Raw genomic sequence first — 23232 nt, forward strand, 5'->3', positions numbered from 1 at the left:
CAAGCAAGGGACACTGTAAAATATGTCAAGCCTCATGCTGTATTTCAGGTTTGTTTTTCATACCAACACGAGGCTTTGTTTCAGGGATTTTTAATTCTTCCTCTCTGCTTCCATCTTCTCACAGCAGGCACAGTCAGGGTCACTGTGCTGGCTGTTGCTGGCACCCTGCCTGTCAGGCTCACTTATGCCTGATGAATGTTGGGCTGAAGCAAACCCAGCTCAAGTCACTTTCTATCACTGTGGTTGCACTTGCCTCATTTTACCCCACAGCGCAGACATTCAGGGGTTGAAAGACCTGTTCAGTCATCTGTGTTTGGAATGTCTTCACTATTACCCCACTAATATGTGAGCAGATTGTTACCATTCAAATATGTAGCAACTATTAGCAGCTGGTTAGCTTATCTCAGTTTAGCTTAGTGTAAAGACAAATAACGGGGTTGGGGGGTGCTAGCGTGGCTCTGTACAAAGGTAACAAAATCTAACCTCTGGACAACTAATATCTTGTTTGTTTATAACCACAGAATAAAAAAAAAAGATAAATGGTTTTACAGAGGCTTACCTGGGTGACTATTTATTGTAACTTCCTGGAGTCTCCGCTGATTGCATTGCAAGCTCACAGTGACAACAGAACTACAAGCTAGCTATTTCTCCCTGTTTCTACTCTTTGTGCTAAGCTAAGCTATGCTACGTGCTTGCTGGCTGTACTTTCATATTTACCATGCGGACTTGACAATGGTATTGTTCTTCTTGTCTATCACTCAGCAAGGCCGTGAATAAGTGTAAAACTGTCAAACTATTCCTTAAAGTTTATACAACCTAAATATCTACCCATATAACCTTTTTGTTTTTCTATAATTGTGTTTCCATTAATGCATGCCTGCCACTGCCCATCTCCATATCCAGACCAGAAGCGTGGTGTGTATGAGAGGCAGGTGGGTGAGGGCAGGGGGCACTAGCTGAGCCCCCCAGGCCCAATCCATCACACACTGACAGGAGCCATTAGAGCATGGAGGAGCATCTGTGTAGCCCCAGGTAAGAATGTATTGGCTGGGTTGTGTTTCTTTTTACCTCATCTAATACACAGCAAGGGTATGTATGGATGTCATATTTCGAATGCAGGGTCTATAGCTCACACACACGCACACACACACACCGCTCGGCATGGAAACAGGTACTGCACAAATACATATGTTCGGAGGGAGACCCCCATCTTACATCTGCCCTCCCTTAGGTCAGGCCTCGCCAACCTCACCAGCCCCATGACACTTGAGCTCTCAGCCCAGGTAAACCTTGTCAGCTCTGTCACCCTCCAGACACACACGCCGTAAGCAGTGACCTTGCACTAATAACCAAAGTGTGAACAGAAAATGGGAGGTGTGATAAGATAAAGTGTGTAAGCTTGACATTCACTAGGGACCAGCTGGGTCGCGTCCCAGATTTAGAAGTCATTATCCAGTGGGTGCGTCACTGGACATTGGATGTGAACAAAAGCCCTTTGCAGGGGAACGTCTCAAGTTTTTCTGAAGACATATCTTACCCTTGTGTACAGCATTGATATGACTTCACCAAGATAATTCCTCTTTATCTGGTTTACGGTTTCAAAGCATCAGATTGTGTTTTCAAAGGGTTGTTCTTGTCATGGTCATGTCGGGAGTGTCAGCCCCTCAGGTAATGTGGCTCATACTGTACCTGTATGTTAAAAGAATTGTCCCCTCAGTGTGATAATAACCCACTAAGACTTTCTCTCTCTTGTTTAAATGTGGACAGCACACTTGCATTATCTGGGCAGGACCAGCAGGTTTTGTTTTTTCTCATTGCTAGAGCCTTGTTTCACATTTATTTTATTGGTCAACCAATCTCAATCCTCAGGACAGACAATTTATTGCATTATGCTATGGAGTAAACACCGTGAGATCACGTTAAAAAGCATTCCTTCCTTAACTAAATTAGGAGCTCTAATTGTGTTTCAGTATCTCTTATTGAAAATGAGCCTATTAACTAATGCTGTGCAGGAAACGGTCTTGTAAAAAGCATGTTTTTCCACATAAATTGTGGTTACACCGCACACACTCACGATTGCCAACTATGTTACATTTGAATGCTGTAAACTCATTGCCCGGGAGTAGTTTGATACATAGGAACACATGGTCATAAATGCTGTAATCAGAGACAAAAGCAACGCGAGAATATCACCACTGTAAAGGTCAGCTTGAGTAAACAATTTAATGACATGCTTTTTCCACTTTTGAAGACAGCACATGTCTTGGAGACAGAAGTAATTAAAGCATATTGTAAGCCTTAGACTCACACTGGCATTGGTTACCAACACTGTAAGTGCAATTGGGTTCAACACTAAATCGGAGGGAGGTGGTAATGCTTGCTGAAAGGTATACAGGAGATTAATGGTCACAGATATTTAAACTGCAACTTAAGTTTCTGCAGGCAGATTATGTATGAAAGAGGTGTTTTGTTTGTATATATATTCATAAAAACATCATCTAAATGTTCAGATAGGTGACTATTATTTATCTAAAGAGCACTATTTATTCTAAGAAAGGTCATTGGAGCATACAAAGGTTGCACTAGATCTCTTAATAAAAGCTTTCCCCTGAGCTTGGATGCAAGAGGATGACAAGAGCTTTGATTCCAGCGTCTCTTTTAACCCAACGTGTGCTTATTCAATTACTGTCTAGGCACTATTGTTTTCCTCTTGCTGTCTGTGTTTCCTTTTTAATTCTTTCAACCAGAATAGTTCCAGTACCGCTGACATGAACACAGCAGAAGTCCTAAACTTGTATTAGCTTTTAGCTATTAGCTGAGGTTGACGACACAGACAAAATAAGAAACACATGCGCAGTACATCAACTAATTACATTGTATTCAAACTAAAAATCTGGACTTAATTTAAACAGAGCATGGTTTAATGTAAGATGTCTCTAAAGCTATTATTTTTTTAGGTTTAAATTTTAGCGCATGGCTGTCCTTTATGCAACACATAATAACAATAAATCAAGATAATATCCATGCATTACCTCTTCTCTCTGATTTGCATGCAATGAGTGTGCAGTTCAAGTCTTGATGAAATGAGTTATGAACTTACATGGAATTACAAAGCTCCCAGTTTCCCCTGCCTGCAACCTTCAAACTGTACACAGAAGCCGTAATGACACAATGGAGAGATTTGCAGCAGATATAAAACTCTAATGTAATTGACTGCGTGCCACTATCGGATAAGCAGGCTCATTTCACCATTTCCAACATTAAATGTCAAATGACTTAATGTGAGTGCAGAGCTTGGTGATAAAACGTACTGTAGCGCCGGCCCACTGTGGCCTGTCAGTCATGGAACAAGCCAGGCTCTTTAGTCCGATTAAAGAATGGGTTTGATGCACTAAAACAAGGAAAAAGCTTGGTTATAGTTCTTCTTTAATGCTTTTATGCTTTGCCCTAAACATTAATGCTACAGTGCTGCTTGTACACTTTAATTTGGGTGACCAAGTTTTCAGCACCTTATAGATCTCAAGCCCTAACTTGAGAGAGGGAATTGCATTTATATTTTTAATGTGATCCTTTTCAGCTCTGTACACAACTAATGTTCATGCAGACGGTTAAAGGCTCAACTCGCCCTGAGGAACGACTCCCTTTGCTTATCATCAGTCAAAGTGCCTGCCTCCCTCCACATAGACAAACAGAGATGAATGAGCGTGTTGCCGTAGTGAGCTGTTTGTAATGGCGATACAGACAGATCAGGTCACAAAACTCTTACATATGAATCTATGATCACAGAGCACCATTATATTACAGGCAGACAAGAAAACCTCCCCAGTTAACATGATCAACGTGATGTTGTGAGCACTCTGTCTGTCCTTCCTTTTATGTTTTCTGTGGGGCAACTAAATGACACATTTTTATAATGTCAATTGTCAGCTCCAAGTTACACCTTAGGCATAAAGAGCTATATACTGTAAAATGCAGCCGCCCTTTCAAGAAAACATGCTGCTTTATGGTCTTCTCTCAACAGAATGAAAAAAAGTTGTTTTGCGTGTTTCCAAAAGTGCATGACAACCCACACAGCTCCTTATGTTTCCTCAATTCAAAATTACCCGCTGTGAGTTTTCTCCTTTCCTGCAACGAAAGGGATTTCACTTTTCAGGCTGTATCTTCTCTGTCAGTTTGACTTGTCATTACACCAGTATTGTCGAACAACAATATCAGTTATTTTTTCTCTTCATTCTCAAATCTTTGAGATTTAAGTAGGCAATATAGAGACTGGATGGTTGCATTGTGCAATGGTAAAAATAAGGGCATGTACCTGCAGCCTTCTAGGGATTTCCAGGCTGCACTTAGCCGCAGGGTTAGGGAGCTAAAAAATCTTTTAACAAACAACCAAGTCTTTTGCCGTTCTTTGGATTATTCTGATTATTTTGGAGTCAGTCTTTACTGACAGAAGTTCCCGAATATTGTCATTTCTCCAGTTAGACATTTTCATCGCTGTCTCTTTGATAATCATCCTTTTCCTCACTGTCGAAGGTTTGTTTTACCCAACTGTTGTAGCATGATATAAACGTCACCAACGTGCTATAGTGGAGAATGAGCGGCTGTATTCACTCATGAGCCCACTTAGAGATTATGACTTATGACAACATTTTTTAACCTTGGAAATAGAGCAGAGTTCACACCATCTTGCACTTGCAATGCAAAAAGATTTAGTCATACTCGTTTTTTTCCCCCTGGACAACCTAATACATTGAAGAGATTTTAGCAGCCCTAGCTCTATGTTGCTTTACATTTTTTTGTAGTAGAATACATCTGCCCCTCGACACGCTGGCAAGTTAGTTAACCACGATGGCAAGCCATGAAAGGAATCTGTAGTGCTCACTCCATGCAAGAAGTGTAACTATCTGCCAGTCTGTATTTTTCCCCAAAGACAATAGGATCAGCAGGCTTTGTGGTTTTTCGATCAAAAAGTTGAAAAATTGTCAGCTATGAGGCATCATCTCCCTTGGCCCTTTTGGCCCGGTTTCCTCTCTAGTCTAGCCATGCCTGACAAGCCATTAGAAGGCCTGTCTGCCAGCAGCAACGGATGGGCCATACTCCAGAGGACACAGGGTGTTAGATAAGGCTTAAATCATGAGAGGACAGTGTGGTGGAGACGGCCGCAGAGGCCCTCACTTCATTTACACACTGTGCTGAGCAATGAAAGAGACAGGCTATATTTGCTCTTCAATTAAACCATTTTCTCTCTTTATTTCTGTTTCCGTGTCTGTCTCTCTTTGTTTCTGCCTACATTCTTGCCGAACCCTATCTTGCCACACGACATATCTTTTTTTAAATGTTGTTCTTTGCTGAGGAGTGTCAGATAGCCACCCTCTCATTGGCTGCTCTGTTACTCTGTTGTCACGTTTGTGTGCATGTCATGTTGAATTTGTTATGATGGGTGGAGAGCTGTGGATGTCTCATTGACTAGACAGCAAACAGTAAATACGTTTTTCAGGAGCTGCCGGAAAAAAAGGCTACTTAATAGCTGAATGCTTCAAAAGCAAAAAAGAAATACAAAGAGGCCATCAGTTTTTGTTATCTCAGCTATTTCTTTTGAAAAATGGTTTAATTTCCTTCTCTTTTTCTTGCAGTGTGCAATGCGAATGTACACACACACACACACACACACACACACACACACACAATGTTTAAGGTGGAGCCAAAAGAAGGGGCGGACCCAAACAGGAAACATCTTGAGTTAAAAGTCGGAACCTCAAATGTGTAGCAAGCCACTTGGGGGGTGGGTTTGCGTATTAGAGTGAGTTTAGTCCCGAGGATTAAAGTATAAGGATTATAAGAATACATTTTCATCACCATCAATTAACAATCAATTACATTCCTCTCAGATAACCCATCAACGGCTGCAGTAATAAATATACATGGGTCTGGCAATAAAACAGCAGTAGTGTTTGTTCCCTTTACAGAGAAAAAAGTATTCAGTTTGCTTTCCTTTTCCCAACGTGTTTCCTTGCATTTAATGGGAAACACAACAATATGACCTGAATGACACAGCTGTGCATACACTCACAAATGTTTTTCAAATTATATTGTGATGAAAAGCAAACAAAACACAGACATACAGTACACACACACACACACACACACACACACACACACACACACACACACACACACACACACACACACACACACACACACACACACACACACACACACACACACACACACACACACACACACACACACACACACACACACACACACACACACACACACACACACACACACACAGTATATCAACTTTCCAATGCTGTTTGCCAGATTCTCATGAGCCAGGGACCGGGTGCAGGAAATAAGATACACGTGAAAAAGCGGCACCACGGGGCGAGAACAAACTGTTTACCTTATAGAGGAGCATGATGACTTGCCGCAATTTGAACTTGTGGAAAACACAGACGTCGTAGAGCGCCGATACAGCCAAGACGGTCACTCCGAGCTCTTTCCACAGCATACTGCATGCGGCGCAGCCCAGGCTGCCCAAGAACCAGGCCACGAGCCGCCAGGGTCCAGCGTGGCCCCGCAGCTTACAGTGATGCATGTAGCATAGCAGGGACAGCAAGAAAAACAGGGCAGCACCTTCATCCGCCCGGCCCACAACGCCCGCCACCGCCTCGGTGTGGATGGGATGAGAGGCGAAGAGAAGGCCGGCTAGCAGGCTCCACAGGCCCCCTCCGAGCAGCAGTCGAGCCAGGGAGGTAAACAGGCCTGTCACAGCCCCGTGGAGGGCCACGTTAACCAGGTGGTAACCCCAGGGCTCCAGGCCACCCACGGCATGGTTAAGGCGGAAGGAGAGGGTGCACAGGGGCCGGTAAGACTTATGGCTGCCACTGTGTGTGAGTAAGGTGCCCCAGAAGTCATCGTAGAAGATATTTGTCCAGGGGGTCTCTGAGAGCAGGTCCTGATTAGTCTTGATTGCACGGCTGTAAAGAGAACAAAAAAAAGGTTATAAAAGGTCTTCTGGGTACAGAAAAGAACACTAAATGGAGAGATCAACTCAATATCTGATACTGTACTGAATGCTGGCATTTTCAGCAATGACATCAATTTAATTAAAGTCACACTGCTTCACTGCCTGACCATTTTACCATTCTGCCACATCCAATAAAAGAGCTTTGTTGGAACACAGCGTTTATAGTATATAGTGTTTCTACTGGCAGTACACTACCGAATCCCTGAGGAGGATGTACAGCTATTCTTACCAGTGAGGACCAAGCAGAAAATAGAGGTTGCTATGAAATGAAACTTTGCATTTGCTTACAGCTTTATTCCAAAAGTTTGGTCATGTGGACTTAGGGATTAAGCACGAGTACCACACCCTTAGCCACAAACAATTATGGGCATGCAGTAGAAAAACGCCATGTTGTAAAAATACAGCTTGAAGAGAAGGCGACCTGGGGCGACGATCAACATGGCAGTTCAGTTTGTCTGGGGATGAAGCAGCAGTGGCGAAAAACGGAGAGATCCAAGTGGACATTTCTAAACAACAAATGTGTACTTTCAACCTGTCCTTTCAGGCATGACCACTAAGTAAGGGGGCCAGTTTGACCTCCCCTGTGTCAGGGATGAACCTGCATGACCTAACCTAATGCTGCTATATTAGCCACAAGCTGTGTGTGTTAGTGGCTGAGGGTGACGGGCAGCAAGGGTCAAGGGAGGGGGAAAAGAGCAGGCATGTTTCTCCCTATAGGGATCCTTCAATGTTAAAGGTTTTTCCAATCTTTTCTGCCACATTCGGAGATGTCTGACAGAGCATCAGGCCTCTGCTGTTTTCGAATGGGAGGAGATGGTGGCGCTGGTTTGAAGACAACAGAATGAGCCTCTGCGGAGACAAGGTGGTTGGCATTAGCAGAACAGAGGTGTTTAAATTAATTAAAGGTGTGATAGATGGGACATGACACATGATAACAAGCCAAGTGCACCAAGTTGTAATGTGTTGTCACTGCAGTCACAATTAGCACACTTGATCAGTTCAAAGGGAGACTGGTGGAGAGAAGGTAGGAGGGAGCCACAGACAGCACAAGAAGTAAATTATTCTTTTTTTATCAGCATATTAAATAAACATATATGTGAGAAAAAAATTGAACTGAAAAATGCGGTTGACTCAAGAGCAATGAACTGCTTCCTCAGCTGTTCTGAAGCTCTCATCATTACACTTTACTTTGGCAACTGACACCTCTCAATACCAGAAAGCTCATAGGGAGTTTGGTGTGGTTCAGCGAGGATTGCATGCACTCATTTAATCATGAAATGACGTGACTCTGAGAAGGGTGAGCAGAAATAGCCCATCTTAAGATGGATCAGAAGAAAATAAATATTCCCTGGCCTCAGGATGCTGAAAGGGCCAAAGAAATAACCAGCTGGGAAATAATAGAAATGCCATGGATGTCCACGCACAGATGATTGGGTTTCTCGAGCTTCTCTTGTCAGTCTGACAAAGGCTCCAGTCCTCCATCAGCCAGCTTAAGACTCGGTAGCCTAGCTCTCAACGTCATGACTCAAACATGCCAGTTTATTTTCTCAAGCCCATTTGTCAAGTGAGATCTTCATTCCACCACAAGATGCTCACATAAGAGGCATTATGGTTCAATTACATCCCAAAGCCATTTTGGAGACAAGTGCGCTCTTTTTCCACTGCACAGTGCGGTGAAGCCAGGGAGGCCAGATACATTATATATTGCCTCAGAACCGGACCAGATTTTTCTGGCAGTAAAGCACAGATGAAAGCCAGTGCCAGTGTCACTCAGAAGCCCACTGCGTTTACAGCCTTGGCTTCCTGAGTCGCCATGCATGTGGTTCACCTCACAAAATAGTCTCATGCCTATATGTCACAGAGGCAGACAAGTACCTAACGCAGTATGGTTGAGAATCAAGGAATGAGAAAGACCCGCTTTGCAACAAGTACTTGGAGAAGATGAATGGGAACACTGAATTAACACATTTGCATCATAGTCCAACTAGTCATGGGCAGTCTTTCCAATCTACAGTATGTCAAATCATACATCTACTGTAGGTCTTCATTGTCATCAGACCCTACATTTCTACCAGCTAAGAGGCCAGCTGGGGAGGTAGATTCAGTTTCTGCAGCCCCATTTGAGCTTGAGGCAGGGAGGACCTCTCTGTGCACTGCAAAACCTTTTCAAGCCGGGAGCACATTCCTCCACCGTCCGCCAACTGATTACCAGAGGAACAAGGAGATCATGTGGCCACTAACAAGAGGAACCCCTGAAAAACTTTTCTACCATCCATTACTCTACATCTACTGCCATCCAACATGTCTGGATCTCTATCTGTCTAAATATGGACTCTGGCTGCGTTTAACAAGTATTTTTATCAATGATTAATCTGCAGAATATTTTCTAGATTTATTGTAAATCATTTGGTCTATAAAATGTCAGATAATATTGGAAAAAATGTCCATTCCAGTTTCTCGAAGTCCAGGGTAATGTCTTTAAATGTCTTCTTGTGTCAGTTCAAAGCCCAAAGATATTCAGTTCATTATGATATAAAACAGAGAAAAGCAGGAAATATCCATATTTCAAAAGGCTGATATCAGAATTTTCTGCAATCTTTGCAGAAAAAATTACTTTAAGGATAATAACTGGTGAACCCAGCGACCATACAAATGCTGAATGGAGAAAGCTAAGGCAACACAATGTCTGTTGTTCATATCAAAGGCCTGACTTACTCTTCTTACAGCCTAACAGAAAAGATCACTTTCACTCCAACAACACTTGAGAATGCAAAGACAGGACACTGGAAATAGGCTATTTCTTTAACAGTGCATTGACTGTTCCAATTCTGTCATAACCCCATCCCATCTGTTAGCTATATTTTAGTTGGGGATCAAAGTTTTCTTTTTTTTTTTTTAGGCAAAATTGCTTTCCCCCAAAACTGCAATGCTATGTAATTTAGCATTTGCATACTGTAAATGGGCCTCTAATGAAGAGCAATTGCTCACACAGAGCTGTAGACCATGTCATTATAAACCAAGAGTAAAATAATTTCCTACGTGGGCGTACCCCAAATCCTTTTTGCTGAGTGCTCCTGCTGTCATCTCATCTCCTTAGCTGAGAGATAATCGCGTGAGAGCTAACCTCTTTACCCCTGGAACAATTTCACTTCTAACGTGAATGCACCAGGAGGGTGGAGGAAAAATGCAATGACCACGGAAAATTGAAGATTGATTGGCTTCTCGATGCAGCGTCTAAAGTAGTGGGTGCACAGACCGGAGATGAGACTGGATATTAGAAAGGAGATTGAAAACCAAGGACGTGTCATCACGATTTTCCGTTTACAACTTCTCAATGAATTTGAGATGAAGCCGAGAGTGAAATTGAGCCGTATGACCAGAATAAAGCCTTTTAAAATCCTCCAAAGCTCAAAGGAAGTGTACAAAAAAAACAGGCAAATTGTCCTCACCAAAACATGCATATGCTGGGGCATCTATCCGTAAATCACAAAGGGGGGAAAGCATGCAATTTATTTGGAAGTGAGAGCCCTGTGAAAAATTATCAGGGTAAGCTAAAGGACATTCAACAAGTACAGTGGGTGATAAAAGTACAGACTTGTTTGGATACTGAAACAATGAAGAGAAAGCCAGCCCGTTTAAAATACGCTGCATATAAAGATTTCCATTTGTGACAGCATATGAAAAGAAAATCAACTCTGGTGGGAGTTTGGGGAAAGTGATCGAAGGTCTGCCAACTATATGTCATCACCCGGCTTCAATATCTGAAAGAGGCACAGTGGTATTTTTAGACTGCCCACAGAGACACCGGGGTAGCCCGCTCAGTGTTTCCGGCAGGCTCTTTTGTCTAATGTTTCTTCCCATGGGCATGCTAACAGGTCATTAACGGCATACTTCCACTGCACTTATGGTACCTAATATAGAAAAAAAGTGTTCCTATGGCCTATAGTACATCATAATTCTTTACTTAAATGTATAACTAAGACAATAAATAAAAAAATTTAATTGTAATACATTTCCAGGAACTGATAGATAAATAATATCCTGTTTCGTATCTTTAGGCTCCTGTGATTTATGTATTCAGTGGCATCAGAAAAAAAAACAATCAAACTCTCAATAAGCTAATTTGAATACATCAATTATTAATGCAGAGGGTTATTGAGATGAACTGCAACAGAAGATAGGGGGCATAATTTACCAAATGGGGGGTAGGGGGGTCACTATTTTGGGGCATTGTTACAAATACTGTGGTTTCCTAAAGCACGTGCATATGGATAAGACTTTACAACCACCGACAATTTGGGTATCTTGGGGGCTGAAACATAATTTATTACTGACTCCAGTATCAAAGTGTCGCTGGATGTTTTGATATTTTGGCTTAAACAAGAGGGCAGTGCAGTGAATGAAAGATGAGGAAGGCTAGAGAGGACAAAGTGGTTGTGGGTTTGCTCACTGTAGCCAACACAACACCACCGAGGCTGCCGTAGAAACCCTATTGTCAAGAATAAATGGCTGCTTTCTTACCTTTGACATATGTGATTAGTAATCCCATAATAAAAGCTCTTAATAAAAGAAAACAGCTTCAGGGAGTTTTCTTTTTTACACAAGATAGATTAGTATGACCATTTTTGTTATTAAGGCAAAGGAAATAAATCCTGCTGTATTATTTTAATTTACTGACCTGAAAATAACCTGTGCTCTGCAAATATCTGAGCAGGAGCTATGCCAGCTTTCTTCTTCTTCTAACCCATACTATATTCATTTATAGAACCTTTTTGTTCCACCACTCCTGAAAGCAAAGATAGCGGAGGGTGTTACACTATCGTCCCTGACTGTGGATACCTGAAGCCTCCCCTCCGTAATTGATGAAAGGCAGGAGAGTAAATATTGATGACATAGTGGGGATGGACAATCTGTGTAAAGGTCATAAGTGAGGGGTGGATCTGAGCTGAATCTACTCTGTACTCATAATGGAACACGTGGATATTCTCCATCATCAGCTTGTGTCCTTAATGAAAATGCTTTGGTGTACATTAGGTTTTTTTTTTCCTCTACCAGCTTTCTCTACCTCTTTGTAGTATGATATCATAATGCAACAGGTTGCAGTTTCTTCAAGTTGCAAATCACCCATTCAATCAAGATAAAACCATTCCCTAACAATAAAATGGATGTAAAAATAATCAAAAGTGAACGGGGTGTGTGTTTTTGAAAAATCTTTTATCATATTGAAAACCTGCTTGTATGTAAAACTCACAAAAAAGGGATCTCACTAAAGGCTCACTCAAAATGAGTGCAATACTGTCCAATTCATCTAGCAACATTCCCTAACTAAATGGAATAAATCTTCCCTACAGGGGGGGTATTTGCATTGCTCCACTGGCACAATCATACACACTCACTCCATTTCATGGCACAGTAGACAAGCAAACACTGTGCTACTGAGACACTGAGTCTGGAGCGGGGCAGACTCGTCCAGCACAGCAGTATGTTTTAGCTCAGTGAATGCCCGTGTCTGCTGTCTAGCATCCCTGATCAGCCCTTTGTGCGGTAAGGTATGGGCACAGTATGGCACAACCTGAATGCTGATCCCCCAGAGCTAACCAGCCAGCCAGCGAAACAACCAACCAGTGCGCCACACTTCTATCCAGCCAACCAGGCTGGCAGAGCAGGAATCCTGGCAGCCCGGCATTGAATCCCATGGTGTAAAGTTTCCAGGGGCACGTTTGAGTCCTGCTCAAACCTCTGATGTCCAGCATAGACCTCAGGGCCACTGCCCTGTTTGATGCAGCTGTCTGGATATCCATCTCTATTACTTTCTCACCGACTAGACATCAAAACTATTTACCAACACTCACTTCTAAATTATACTTTGTAGGCTAAAGAATATCAAACTGACTTTGAACTGTGGCTGAGAATTTGGTTGCTGCGCTTCATGTTAAAGCAAAAAAATTAGAAAAGCATGTTGATCACAGTCCAAGCCAGGAGCGTTGTAAGCAAATCACCTTCATGTCAAAGTGTAAAGTTATTTGATGTTTATAGTGTATTTCACAGCCAATTAAAGGAAGTGCATGTTCATTGCACAGCAGGGCGATAGTCACTCTGATTATTGTATTCAGTAAATATGTCAGCATGTGCAGGCTGCTGGGGCACCCCTGTTGGCCTTCCCCTCTCCCACACAAATCCCTCTCGTTCTCAGGCACTCACTTCTCTTTTCTTCTGTCCAAACTGAAACTGTTGCTTTGAATCTGTCACTACTTCTATCTTCAACAGGCTGCCTCGTTGGGAAAGTGTGTGGAGGCAGTTGGTGGTAAGAACTTTCCACCAGATGGTTTTCATTAGTTAGGTGAAATTCATTTGGAGCCCCTGCACTTCCACATACTGATGCACAAGCACCTGCGTGCTTTCAAAACTATCCACCAATAGTTGAGACGTTTTAAATCTGAACCAAAAGGACATAACTAGTGTTGCAAAAAAAAAAAAAAAGCTATATAGCTGAGGACAAGAGAACAAGTTGCCAATTCACCCATCTGATAATTGCTGGAATAAAAAGATAAGAATATATTATAGCAATAAAACCATTTGGTTAGGGTTAGGAAAAGATCATGTGTGGAGTTAAAATAAGTACATTTGTAACATCACTACACTGACGCACGGCACACATGGGACAACAACGAGACATGAACCACGTTCTCCTGGGTGAAAGTCTGGTGTTTGTTTGACCTATTCACCACCCCGACCTCCTCCCTATTCAGACTTTTTTGCACTTAATCCTAGAGCACTTGCTTTGAGCGTCTGAAATTGCTGCCAATGGGTTTAGGATTGGGAGCCTGGTGTGTTTTGTACAGAAGCTCAAGGGTGCCTTGTATGTTGGTATCAATCACTGTATGAAGGCCATGATGAATGTATTTGAAGCCCTGATAATAAGAACAGGCTGTATATCACTATAACGTAACATAACATTTCTTATAAACTTTCACATCCAAATAAACATGAAGTTGTTGGATTCCTTACAATGGTCACATAACGGTCACCAATTAAAAAATCTAATTTCTAAGGCTTTTTATCCACTTTAACACTAAAGTAGATAATTTAACCGAATAGGGTTTTATTTAATAAATGTCATAGCCCAACAAGAATCAAGAACAAGGTCTTTGTTCTCAAACTTGTTTTACCTCCATGTTTCCCCTCAGCCTGACCCATGTCTAATGCTGCGGTAGTCACCCGGGCTCTGTTGGGAGGGGGTGGGGGCACTCCACAGCACTCCTCAGCACTCCTCCTCACAACAGGAGGGCTTTTGTCATGCTCCGACCTTTCCGTCCGTGTGGTAATAAATGTGTTAGATTTGTTCTTCCTCTGCTGTTGAGAGCGCTTCTCTTCCACATGCAGGGGAAGATCAACGCAGGAGAGGCTACTTTTCCTGCGCTTGTGGCCGTGTAGCGTGCAAGACCCATCTGGGTCGACACTGGGCCGTTAAAGCATTCTGATTTGAGCTCAGAGGATGTTGACCCATGGAGGGGTTCAGTGGGACCTGCGCCAGATGGAGAGGTCCAGAAGAGTGGGATGGAAAAATCTTAGCAAGCCTGAGCCCAACAAATGAGTGAATGGATCGCCTGTCCGACATTTTGCCATTCTTCTTCCACAGACCTTTTTGCATGGAGGGGCTTTACGAGGCACAGCAGCTCTGAAGGATGAGCCTGAATCATGGCACATAAGCACAGTGGCCTCCACTCACTGATGTTTATTGCATGGAGGCTTAAGTGCAGGAAGAGCCTTTGAGAATGCCAGTGGAGCAGAAAGCAGAAGACATCTTTAGTGCCTCGACCATCTTATATCTGCAGCATTTGAAACAGCTGTGTCTCTTCCCAGTTCTCCTGACAGCTATAAGGCTGTTCTGTATAAATATCAAGATGTTACCTGAGTGCACGAGGACTCCACTAGCTCGGCTTCCTGTAGGTGTTGTGATTAGCGGCTATTTTCTACAAGCCTTATGCAATCAATCGAGCACAAACAAATATGAGCGAACCAATCAGCTAAAGGCTTTATATAAACGTCTAATGCAGGCTTCTTGCGGCTTCTCTTCACTCACCACAAAACAGCATGGAAGCTAATTTGCTGAATTGGGACACACGCACATATACAAAGAATGATTACATTAATGAATGGCAGCGTTCAGGGATGCTGCTCTGAGTGATCTCATTAGATACTATCACAGCAGGCCAGTGTTCTCACACTGCTCTCAGCCCTGCCTTCCTTTTTTTAAACTCTCTTAGTCAGGCTCCAGTTCCACGCCCTAATTGAAGGCACATGTAGCCTACTCACACAGAGATCGAGGGCCCCAATCGAGAGCCACGGGAGTGGGGAGGCGCTCAGTGCTTACGTGGAGGGACGGGGAGGTTGGTGCTCCTTCAGGGATCAGCGAGGACTTTCTATGACAGACTGGACGGAATTACCTTTGATAGTTGATATTGCAGCCTCATTAACTTTTTCTATATCTCAGATAGCCAGGGCCAATGTGGGCTGGTACACAGGGGGGTAATCAGGCTAAGACATGATGCTAATCTGGTATTTATTTTAACTTGAATTGGAAACGGAAAACTGGGCTTTAGAGGGTTGCAAAATGAGATGAAAGATCGGATCTACTATAGGCAACCACTTGGTAAACCTTGTTTAAATGTGCACCTGAACTATGAACATAGAAACAGATGAATGTAAAAGGAAAGAAACAACGAAGGGAGCATAACTTCATATCAGGTCCATGGCCTGTCTGCTACTAATGCAAAAGGAACCTAAATATCTCCAGAACCGCCTGCCATTGCGTGAGACACTGACTTGTAAACCTGTAAACATGTCTTAAATGAACCAAAATAGCCTGTTACATGTTTTTAAAGGCTTTGTCTTCCACATGGTGTCAATTAGCATTTTTGAGAAGGAGCTCATTTATGCATTTGAAATGTTATGGTCACCAAATCCCACAAACCACACTGCCTCGCTAACCAGAGCCTGCACTCTTTTACAGACCTTTGGATTTCCTCACTTAGTTTTCCATTTAAAAAGTCTAGCATCTCTCAAATAGATAAATCAACACAAGTAAATACAGAAGTGGATTCTGTGTGTTCAAATCATCACTAAGCAGCTTTTTAAGTGCTCGCTATCTTTACACACAGCTCCTCTTATATGGCTTGCAAAACTTTTTGCCCTCCATTTCAGTCAAATGCAAAACTCTTTAACATAACTGTCACTTATGCATGTATCGATTCTATCGTGATGTTGAAAAAACAGCAGCCAAACTATGGTACAGCAATGTATATGTCATTTTGACGATGCTTTATGTTCTGATCATTGCGTGTTGTTCATTTTGCAATACAGGAGTATAAAAATATGTGTTTATTTCATAAAGACATTTTATGTATTGAATTTAAAGAAAGCATTTGTGATGTCCTTATTGACATATGAATCCCTAACAGTATGTAAACAATATGCTGATATTTACATTGCTGTAATGAAAAGAAATCACCTAATCACAAATGAAAGTAAAATATTGGAACACTGATCAGGGAAAAGAAGCGTACAAATCAGACATTTTACTTTTCATTTCATTTCAATTCAGTGTACATGCATCTAATTTTAAGTCTTTGTGCCCTGAAATGTACAAAAATGGAAAACTGCCGCTATCAACAGTGATGTTTCCTCCTGTGTCTTCATGTTTTCTCTATTGTATTGTCACTCCTGCCACTGCACCACAAAAGACTTTCCCCAGCTAATCTCTGTCTCTGAGTCAATAACATTCAGAGGCAATTTGCTTCAGTTCCCATTGTTGGGCTAAATTAAATTCCAAACTAAGACACAACATACACTGCAACTGTCAGCACTATTGGATTTTCTAAAACCATTTCTTCAACACACCCAATATTTGGCTTACAAAACAGCACATTGTACAATATAAATAACACAGGAAATCAAATATTAATAACGAAATACAGATATATGGTACATTTTGATGAGGCTGAATTGAAGTGAACAGAATCAATTGGATAAAGTGGGCAGTAATCAATGTGTTTGGCTGAGTCTCCTCTTCTGAGAGCAGGTATCACAAAACAACAATCTATAGTTTCCCTGTGCTAAGGGCAGGCCTGACTATAAAACAGACAGCTACTTGTTTTCTTAACTGGCTGGTGTAAATGATCATGTGACTCCACAGGGAGGGTCGCTCAATCGCAATTACTTTCTTGAGAGGATCAAGTTGGAATAGACGGTCCAAGGTGATGATGTAGTACTGTACAAGAGCTGGCATTTCAAATTAAATCTTTATTGTGAGTAGGGCTGTGTATTGGCAAGAATCTGACAATACAAAACTTACCGTATTATGATAAAGAGGTTAGGATTCAATATATTGCGATATACTTTGATACCGTAAGCATGACCATATATTACGATTTTTTTCAATCTAATTTCAAGAAAACTGTATCTGTAACTGAACACACCACTTCATGCAAAAATCGTTACGTTGGAGTGGAAGAGTCAAATGGCGGAAGATAATTACAACACTGCTATCTAGTGGTTTGGGTTTAAACAACACAACATGAACCACCGTCTGCCACAAATCTTTGCGTGTAAACTATTAATTAAAAAAATGATATAATGTTATTGAAAATGGACACAGTGTATCAATATTTTATGACACCCCTAATTGTAAGTAGCAAAACATAGTTTCAAAACCCTACTAGAACACTGGCCTCAGAGGTTTTGAAGCTTTATTTATTTTTTATGTGGGGTTATTAAAGTTTGGCATGGCTGCCGTCTCATGTTACAGAATGGCAATAAAATGATTCTCAGTAAAGAAAGTTGTACATTTTTATGATGGATATTATGAAAAGAATCTGACCCAGCTCTACGGATGGAAACGTTTCGATTAACTCATCTCAAACTTACTTGGACTTTGTATAAACTGTGTCAAGTACTAGAGGCAGCATAGTGACCTGAATGAGTGTAACAGAGGTGGGGGGTGGGGGTGGGTATTTTTGCTCAAGGCCCCTGGTAAGGCTACCCAAGAGGTAGCTCCTTCTCTTTGATGTTTCCCCATTCTATATTCCCGGTTAGCGGTTAAACAAGAAAGGACCATGTGGTGCGGAGGGCTTATTACTTGAGTGGACTGGCATTAACTACTGAATGTTATGCTTCACTCTTGCAGGTCTGTGAAGGCAGTAAGACAGCACCAACAAATCAAAGTCATCTGTATGGTTAACCAGAGAAAACTGCTGAATGATTTCATGGGGTACATAAAATGGTATCCTGTTCATAGTTTAAAATGGTTACAATGAAACCCTAGTCAAAGAAGCATGGGGATTTCATTAAGTTTACATCATTACCATCCTACATGCCTTATGTTAATAAAGTGTCAGGGTGGTACCATCGCTACGGGCCTTGACAGAAGTTTTCTAAATTAGCAAGGCATCCAGTATAATGAAAGAAAGAAGAAAGAAAGCTCCCTGACATGTGTGTCGAACATCAAAAAGCTCCACTCTACAGATAAAAAGGGAAACTTAATAAGCCATGGATATAAAGATTTACTATTGCAAAGTCAGACATGTTAGTGGACATGGAGACAGAGACATATATTAACTTTTTAGTGTAGTATCCAGACTTCTGACGCCTGTTTTTCGGTCAAGTATGATACATATGTCTACAGGTTTGATTTACAAAAAGCCCTTTCTGGGATTCATGTGGTCTGTGATGAAGGTTACTCAACCACCAGGACTCCTGTGACTGAGGTGAATGAAAGCATGCATGTTATTCACTAATAACACTGCACCACGTAAACAACAATTCCTCACTCAGGAAAAAATGTTAATTAATAAACTCTCATTTAATGCTGTCTAACATCTTGTAGTCCAATGAATTTCTCCACATCATCAGCTCAGCTCAATAAACTGTCCAAATCGACAACAAAACCTCCCGAGCAACATGAAATCAAAAACCCCTTTTCCCCTTCTTTACTTAGGGACATTCACACTGACAGAAAGACTTGCATTCATTGCATTTCTGGAATACTTGTTGTTGGCATATTGGAGGTGGAGTGAACAAAGCTGAAGGAGTGGACGCTGAGGCACCAGGCCCCCAGAAAGGAGGACAAAGGGCCCAGCAGAGCTCCGTCTGAAGTGAAAGGACCATGACAAAGGCTGAGAAGAATAGCGCTTTATGGGCAGGGTCGGAGGGAGAGGAGTCTGAGCTGAGGTCTGTGCCCACGCACCAAGGCCCCAGGTCTTGGTGAGTTGCTGGAGCACGACCATGTGTGGTCCATTATCGCACCCGGAAAGCAACGAACACCACGCCTCCCTCAATGGGAAGATGGATGCCCCCTTGCTGATTGCACCCCAAACCTGGTAGGAAAGGCTCCAGAAACAAAGGCACCCGCCCTGTTAGGAAAGGGCTATTGAAAAAGGTCGCGGGAGCATGCCTGGATGGGCTCACTCTTCTTGAGGGTATGACAATGGAGCTGACAGGTGCTGGAGGAAGACAGACAAGAGGACAGAGCGAGAGGAAAGATACGGATGGGTCTGAGTGTAGAGGTGGATGAAGGGAGACAACACGAGTATTAACGTACTACATTCTGAGTTGGCTTGTTTATTGTTGGAGCAAACAATGGAGCCCTGCTGAGGAAACGTGGCAATGTTGAATTTGTAAACAGTCACAGACCGAAATGTTGTCAGCGCAACTGTGTACTGTTTGTGCTTATCTGTTTATAGTGATGCCTGACACAAACACCCTCACAGTCATTTAACAAACATGTCAATATCCCCAGCCTCACGCACTCAAGCAGAAGTACTTGTCATAACATGAGAATAAAGCCGTGACTCATCCTTCCGTTTATTCATTTGTCTTCATCCGATCTGACTGCGAATGCTGCCGCCTGCGGGAGCAGGAAACAGATGGAGCTATGTCCTTCATCAGATCAAAAAAGCAAGGGAGGCAGTTCATGCCCTTCAGCGCCTCATCTGAAACCTCTACAAACACGCAGTCTCCATCTGCGTTAGCTGCTCTCTGGGCTGTTTCCAGGTCAGCCGCCAAAAGGGGGCAGAGAGCAGGCACCAACTCTTCACAGGAAACCTTTCCTTAAGGATTTAGGGTCAGTGGCTCTGCTTCCCTGACCTGCCGAGTGCTCAGGATCGGAGATCAGGAGAGAATTGGAAGAAGCACGGAAGGGCACTTACGTCATTCCCTGCCCCCCTCCCGTCCCATCTTCTGTGACCAGGGCTCTTACACAAGAGGCTTTACAGCTGCATTATTCGCTGCCAACAGCATATGAGAAGGGGGTTCAAAGAGCAGCAGGCTGGTAAGACCGCTCATGAGATACAACAATCCCTGTCCTGGATGTCCATATTTCATAACTGTCACTACATATCCGTCAGCACTGAGCATGTGTGGTACTTAAACACGCATGCTTCAAACAGCACTCAGCAGCTTGTTACAGTTTGTGATGGATGCCTGGGAGTGGCCTGGATGTGCTTGAGAAGCGTAGCAGTGCTCCTGTTTCCATGCAACAGGCCATGTTTGAAATCAGCTCAGATAAGGTTGTATAAACGACAACACAGTGGATGCTTTTTGCTCACAGAGACAGAGTAGTGCATCTCACTGTTGTGAAATATGAGTTAATATTACGCGGTTGTAAAAGCAACATTTAAAAAAAAAATCCAGGCTGTGCTCAGGGTAGCATTATTTGATAAAATAAACAAGTCAGTCTAACAGTTCACAGTGTGAGTAACAAGATCAACAGGTCACCAGAGGGCCATTCATTTCTTATAGGGAGCTGAGAGAGCAGGGAAACTCAAGCTTGTGCAAGAAGCCTGCGGGAGCTGAGAAAAGCCACCACATTTGACACTTTCATGGACAACAGCATGCTCTTCCTTCTATGTGATATTCATAACAAACAAGTTTACCTGAAAGGTTGGAATTGGACGAGATCTGATTAGTTTTCTGAAATGTGTATTGGTTTATTTTCAATTACTGTTAATTAATAAGAACTTTCTAGTAAATTCTAATTAGAGCAAGACTGATAAATCAGCCAAGCCATTATATCAGCTGACTGGCATTTTTGTACTGCAATTTCTTGTGACTAAGCTGCCAAACTAGGTTTGCCATTTGTTTGGTAAATAGGTAGATCATTCTTGCTGATTTGTACCAGTCGTGCGGTTCCATGCTTGGAAACTGACTGCATGCGTCCATGACATTGCATTCACGCAATCTAATGGCTACGTAACTGGTATAATTTACAATATATTTGACGATTAGACATTAACATACTTGCAACATCAGATGTTTTCATTGTTTATAGCCCTAATGTTGCTAAGCTAGCTAGTATATTTAAGTCTGTTAATAGTATATCTTAGTCAGCCCTATAGCTCCAAGGACAAACCCACGCATAAGGATTTTGGTTCTGATTTAAGGATGGTTCTTATAGTTTCCCAAGAGGACTAGACTGATAAAGGGTTTCTTATCATCAAAAAGCCTATTTACAAAACAGGTGTTGGTAAAGCAGTGTATGTCCAGGCCAATCGTTAATACAGTATGTCCCCACATCCATGCTGTTGGACCAGCTCCACAACCATCTGGCTCAGATTGTAAACACCCTGTGAAAACAGAGGTGGTGAGAGCTGATGAGACCATCATTAGAACATCTGGAAAGGAAATATCACGATGACAGTTTAGTGGCTTTGTCTGTTAAACTGTGTGGTCAACCAGTTAAACCCCCATGTGTGGGGCTGATTTTTTTCCCCGAACCAGGAAAACACAGAGACAATATTTGGTTAACAAACGAGAGGCAGCAAACAGGCATTGTCCAACATCAAAATGGGTGTGACCACCCAGGGCCAGCATCTGGGATCTAGTCTGGGAAAGATTCAAACACAATCCAATGCTGTGCAACACAAAGACTACCCACATGTTCTTCCTGTGGTGCAAAGTCAAAGCTTTTCCTTCTAAGATAAACATCAGCCGACATGAATACCACACAATATTTTATCATCAGGCCAAACATGGAGGGGAAACAATCATTTTACAGTATGTGCAAACATGTAGACTAATTTCCAAACGTCTAGGGATGTCTGAAAGGAGGAACAAATACGTGATCACTGCCAAGAAGCTTTTGCTCTTGATCTGTTTCCAGCCAGTCAAGAGCGCTAACTTTTACTTCAGAAAATCCCTCGACTTATTATTCCCCGGACTGTCTGAATTAGCCTGGGATACGCAGTATCACACCATCAAGACAGGAACATTTAAACAAGTGAAACAGAGCCAGCTATGGTGAAACCCTCCACCTGAAGACAAGGTGATAAGTTCATCCTTATTCAGTCTTCTCCACTCCCCGCCACTCTACTCTCACCTCACCAGCAGATAAAGACATGACATCTAGATATAATCTGAAAGAAGAGATCAAAGATGTTTGAGTTGAGCTGGCCAGAAATACCATTCTGAGATGAAAGTTGCTCTCCAAGTATTTGCCCAAGTAACACACTGTCATTTCTGGTATGTGCTACTGAATATAACGGCTGGGAAACCCTTCACAAAGGTGTATTTTTCGTCTTGCAACACCTCCAGCTATATTTCAGACACAACCCTCAGGCATATGCATAATATTAATAAATCAAGATAAAGAAAATCACCCAGAGTGCTACTTTTGGATGTTTCGTACACACTGGGGAGTCATTTGTTATTACAGGTGGCCCCTTACAAGCCCAGGGTTCCTTCTCAAGTATCCCCAATAAAGAAAACAAAGATTGGAAATGCAGTGTTGTCTTTCTTTGCTCTGCACAGAAAGCATGAAATATAAGAAGTGCAACTTTGGACGATTAAATAAATAAGTAAGTATATATGGTTTATTAAAATATATGGTATACGGTACATATATTTCTTATTTATTGCTTTCTAACATTGGGTTGATACCAGGGCTTCTGTGGCAAACACTTTGCATAAGTAAATTCACAGACGTAGATTAGTCTATTCCTACCATAATCCCTTTGTTGCCCAGAGGAAGGGATTTGTGGGTCAGGCCTAAAGGGGTGGATGGCTTCACTCTGTGTCCACCTACAGCAGCATGGCGAGAGAAGCGCCGATGCTTTATCCAGACAAGCAGTGCCTGTGCTACCCTTCCCCCACAAACACATAGACACAACCACATACAAGCATATATCTTCCCTCAGACAGACCAGGAA

At 42.3% G+C, this 23232-nt stretch overlaps 1 protein-coding gene across 1 annotated transcript in view; it reads right to left on the reverse strand.

The window, feature by feature from the left end:
• Window positions 1-23232, reverse strand: part of tmtc2b (transmembrane O-mannosyltransferase targeting cadherins 2b) — a 92091-nt gene that overhangs the window by 43510 nt on the left and 25349 nt on the right. Inside the window, exon 2 of the mRNA XM_083915960.1 lies at window positions 6404-6980. Within this exon, the coding sequence (XP_083772086.1) occupies window positions 6404-6980 (577 nt within the window). The remainder of the gene's footprint in view (window positions 1-6403; window positions 6981-23232) is intronic.

This window comes from Echiichthys vipera (genome assembly GCF_963691815.1).
Source record: "Echiichthys vipera genome assembly, chromosome: 7".
Classification (NCBI taxonomy): domain Eukaryota; kingdom Metazoa; phylum Chordata; class Actinopteri; order Perciformes; family Trachinidae; genus Echiichthys; species Echiichthys vipera.